Here is a 5000-nt window from a genome sequence, read left to right on the forward strand (position 1 = left end):
TCCAATAAGGAAAGCAGCCCAGTGATGGTAGGAAACAAGGATAAATCAAATATTCTAAGAGTAACAACATTAAAGTTAATATCTCCTATATAAACTATAATAAATTTAACAAAACAAGAGGAAGAGAAATCAGAACAGTGTGCCCGAGAGTACCCTCAAGTAAGAGAACTCTAACCCAGGACAGTGGAACTCCATGATACAGAGGCTACGTTAAATAAAAATAATCCGTTGTTAGAGATTGTCCTTTGTAGTTGATTGCAATTGGATGTTTCATAAAACCTTGCACAATCGGGGTCCTGTCTGTAGTAAGCAATCACTTTCAGGTGTCATTTAAATGAACAAACTTGGGTGAACTTTCCATCCACTGTTAGGCCTACAGGCAGTTGAAATAGGTTTTTATAAATGAGTAGTGTTGAGCAGTAACGCCACTGGACCTTCTACTAGATGCAAACCATCAAGTTATTAGTCAATATTTAAATTACAGGCTGTCTTTCTCACTTTATGCGTTAAAATTATGTAAATTATCATCGCAGTAAGACAAATATTAACGTGCTTATTCCATATTCAGCTCGTCGGTGTTGGACTAAGTTGACTTGGCCTAGACCCTAGAGCTATGTTTAGTGCCAATTATGAAATAAGTTTTTCTAACTATTCTTCCATTGTAGTTAAATTCCACATCAGAGTGGTTAATCTTCATTGAAATGAAGTGTAATTAACTAATTCTCTCTTTTTAAAGGCCTCTGAACTTCTGGGATTGACTCTAAACTCATATACATTGCAAGAGTTCCTTGCAATGGAAAGAGAAGTTTTGGTTGTCTTGAACTTCAACTTGATCTCCATTGATCCGTCTACGTTTTTGGAGTACTTCGCTTATTTAACTTGCAATTACGACGATAAGAGGGTAAGGCAGTAATCAGTTTTTTATTAAATATTCTATAGATAGATTTAAATTTAAATATTAATTCCAGTAATTTAAAATTCGTATTTAAGAGTGAATTGTTAAAGATATTTTGTCCAAGCTGCTTCTACTTCACACTTCATAGTCCTCAGCCATGTAGACCTGCGACTTCCAACTCTTCTAGTGCCTTGTGGAGCTCAGTTGTAAGTTTGGTGAACTAACCTCTTGAAGTGCAAAGAGCTTACCCAAACATCTCCATATACCACTCACCACGATTTCAGCCACACATGGTTCTCTAGTAATCTCTTATAGTTCCATTTCTAATCCTGCCATGCCATTTAACTTCCAATATTCTTCCGAGGACTTTTTTCTCAAATCTACAAAAGCTGTTGGATATTGTTTCATTGTCATATTATTATTATTATTATTACTTGCTAAGCTACAACCCTAGTTGGAAAAGCAGGATGCTATAAGCCCAAAGGCCCCAACAGGGAAAATAGCCCAGTCAGGAAAGGAAACAAGAATAAATAATATATTTTAAGAACAATGACATTTAAATAAATATTTCCTATATAAACTATGAAAACTTTAACAAAACAAGAGGAAGAAAAAGTGGATAAAATAGTGTGACCGCGTGTGCCCTCAAGCAAGAGAACTCTAACCAAAGACAGTGGAAGACCATGGTACAGAGGCTATGGCACTACCTAAGGCTAGAGAACGATGGTTTGATTTTGGAGTGTTCTTCTCCTAGAAGAGCTGCTTACCATAGCTAAAGAGTCTCTTCTACCCTTACCAAGAGGAAAGTAGCCACTGGACAATTACAGTGCAGAAGTTAACTCCTTTGCTGAAGAAAAAATTGTTTGGTTATCTCAGTGTTGTCAAGTGAATGAGGACAGAGGAGAATCTGTAAAGAATAGGCCAGACTATTCGGTGTATGTGTAGGCAAAGGAAAAGAACCGTAACCAGAGAGTAGGATCCAATGCAGTACTGTCTGGCCAGTCAATGGACCCCATAACTCTCTAGCGGTAGTATCTCAACGGGTGGCTGGTGCCCTGGCCAACCTACTACCTACTACCACGACTCTTGTCCATACAGTAACACCGATCTCAGTAAACTGATATAGCTTAATTTTTATATGTAATTTTAGGCGATTTAATTTCCAAATTTTACTTAATTTTGCCTTTGTCTTTGTATTGGCCTTGTCCCAGCTGTTCTGTGTGTTATAAAATCCATGAAAAGGATAAACATAAGGTAACAACACATTCCCTTGGCGTTCACCACTGTTCACTGGAAATTCATCTGATAGGACTCTATTAACATTAACTTTGCACTTGTTTTACTCATGAACAGAATTAATCAAATTTATGTATTTAAGAGGAACACCATAATAACGCAGGACTCCACAAAATTAGCCAGTGGACACTATCAAAAGCTTTTTCATAGTCCACAAATGCTATCCATAGTTAATTTTTATATTCTACGTATTGCTGTGCAACATGTCTTGAAATAAAAATGTGGTCAGTGCAACTTCTACCTTTTCGAAATCGTGCTTGTTCATCTCTGTTTTTCATCAATCTTTTTCACTAGTCTCTTTAGAATGCTACACAGTGGATGTTACTTTAAACAAAATGTCTTTTTTTCTTTCTCTCTCAAAGGAGGGTCTATCATGACACACATAAGTGTCAGGTGGGACCAGAAAGAAGACCACGCAAACTTAACTTGTTTCTAGATTTCATCGGTTTATTCTGCAAAGACAAATTTCCGTTTTTTCAAACCTGTACACTCTAACTTTGGTAATAGTTATGTATACATTACATCACGGACTTTAAATCCCTCAAGCTAATGTATCTGTTTACAGTGTATGTTTACAGTTTTCAAATACTGTGAATATGTAATTACTGTATTAACGTAGCAACCACGTTTGACAAGCTGTGGTGGGAATCAGAAAATGGATCTTTGATAACAATTCGAAATAAACAATTGGTTTTCGAAACTTCTTTTTCAATAAAGAAAAGTAAATTAAAGCTGTAGAAATCAGAGATGAATACGGACCTAATAACAGCCCATAGTAGATCGTCCAAACGCACTCGCATGCTGTATAAGTTTCCCGTAATTATGACCAAAGTCACAACAGATGTTTATGGTTTGGTCATGCTCTAGTTTACAGTAGATTTGTATCTCGGCATTTCTTGCCCATTCTAGTCATGTACTGGTTCGTTGGACAATTGCTAATTTAATATAACTGTATAATTAAATACTTTACTTTTTATACCAATTGTGCATACCGGAAGAGTAATGTTATGCAGGGTGCAATAGGGGTATGTATCCCACATGAAGGAGTTTATATTATTATTATTATTATTATTATTATTATTATTACTTCCTAAGCTACAACCTTAGTTGGAAAAGCATGATATTATAAGCCCAAGGGCTCCAACAGGGAAAATAGCTCAGTGAGAAAAGGGAATTATTATTTATTATTATTATTATTATTATTATTATTATTATTATTATTATTATTATTATTACTTGCTAAACTACAACCATAGTTGGAAAAGCAGGATGCTATAAACCTAAGGGCTCCAACAGGGAAAAGAGCTCGGTTAGGAAAGGAAATATACTACGAGAAGTTTAAGAATAATAAAAAATGGGGTACAATCTCCAGTTTCTTGGCAACTTTTTGAAAGATTGAGCTTGCTAACCACACAGACTGTGCCTTCTGTAGGTGCTGGATTGTGCGAACTTCCTGATGGAGACAGTGCTGGTTGAAGTATGGCCTATGGAAACCAGACCATCGCTCCTGGCTGCAGCAGCTCTGTTCGGTTCTCTCAGAATAACCTACAGCGCTATGGCAAGCAATGTGGTTTGCACCCTCATCCCTGCATTCTTCGGGTATGTTTTTTATTCACAAGAGTATAGATGAAGTGGGAGTTTTATCTACAGGCTAGTTGAACCTAAACTGTATCCTTTTACAGTTTGGATGAAGATGTAGTCGTCTCTACCAGTCTACGCATGCTGGAAGCAGTCTCAAATCGAAAACATAATCCGTTTCAGGCGAGTTCAATTTCCTTTCTATCTTTTTTTTTTTTCAAAATAGGGAATGGCTCCTTTTTTTATTATTGAATTGAGCTAAACTTTTTCTTGCTTCCCCTTGAGCTAGGTTTTAGTTTCGTTGACTATTTTCATCTTGGTTCAATGAATTGAGCTAAACTTCATTTTTTTAGCTTCCCCTTGACCTAATATAATTTGTCTTGGTTAATATATTTTTTTTTATCTTGTAGATTTTTTTTTTCATATAGCAAGAATTTTTCTGACATTTCACTAGGACATCACTCATTTATATTCTGCCTATTCTTACTTCGATCATACTTGAAATAAAATTTTCATAACTTAGAATGTGATCATATTTTGGCCATATTCAATATTTTTTTAGCCCCTCTGATGTAGCTATTGTAATAATTTTTGCTATTCAACATTTTCCTCTCCCTGATAATGAAAAGTCACATTACAAAGCAGTCTAAATTCTTTTCATCCATTGCTAAATCAAGAGAATTTAATTAGAAAAAATGCAGTCAAATTTCAAAGCAGTCTTGCTTTTTATCCATTATCAAATCGGATAATTTAATTGCTATCACTGTTTTTATTATTTAGATACTATTCACATTTTTGGAAAAAAAAAAAACTTAAATAATCCTCTAATGCCACAGGGCTCAGCGGAAAAATACCTGAACAAATCTCGCCGGAGCGGACTCGACATTCTCCCGATGCTTCAACCGGACAAGATTCTCCTCATCATAGATCAGGTCAGAGCGACACTGATCTCTTTCAGAGATGTTAATATAATCATCAGAGATCAACAATCTCATCATAGTAATAATAATGGAGTCATGGATGATCTGGAAGATGAGACTGAACTTGACGTCACTGATACAGATATCGAAGACATAGAGTAATGTTTAATAGTGGTCTAACGTAAGACTACAACTCAGCGATCCACTCAGAGCATTTTTTTTAGGTGTCTAGAACTAAGAATGTTATTCTTATTCTATGTTTTAATCTAATGACAGTATTAGCTGTGGTAATTAAAGTATTTAAGACAGGC

The 5000-nt window shown here is 35.5% G+C and overlaps 1 protein-coding gene across 2 annotated transcripts in view; it reads left to right on the forward strand.

Moving 5' to 3' along the window:
* Positions 1 to 4999, forward strand: part of LOC137631008 (G2/mitotic-specific cyclin-B-like) — a 25974-nt gene extending 20975 nt beyond the window's left edge. The window contains exons 6-9 of one of the 2 annotated variants that reach the window (XM_068362549.1): positions 737 to 901; positions 3624 to 3790; positions 3874 to 3952; positions 4606 to 4999. In XM_068362549.1, coding sequence (XP_068218650.1) covers positions 737 to 901; positions 3624 to 3790; positions 3874 to 3952; positions 4606 to 4851 — 657 coding nt within the window. In that variant the 3' untranslated portion in view covers positions 4852 to 4999. The remainder of the gene's footprint in view (positions 1 to 736; positions 902 to 3623; positions 3791 to 3873; positions 3953 to 4605) is intronic. The other variant, XM_068362550.1, reaches the window with a different exon arrangement.
* The last annotated feature ends 1 nt before the right edge of the window (position 5000 follows it).

The sequence above is a fragment of the Palaemon carinicauda genome, chromosome 39, assembly GCF_036898095.1.
Source record: "Palaemon carinicauda isolate YSFRI2023 chromosome 39, ASM3689809v2, whole genome shotgun sequence".
Classification (NCBI taxonomy): Eukaryota; Metazoa; Arthropoda; class Malacostraca; order Decapoda; family Palaemonidae; genus Palaemon; species Palaemon carinicauda.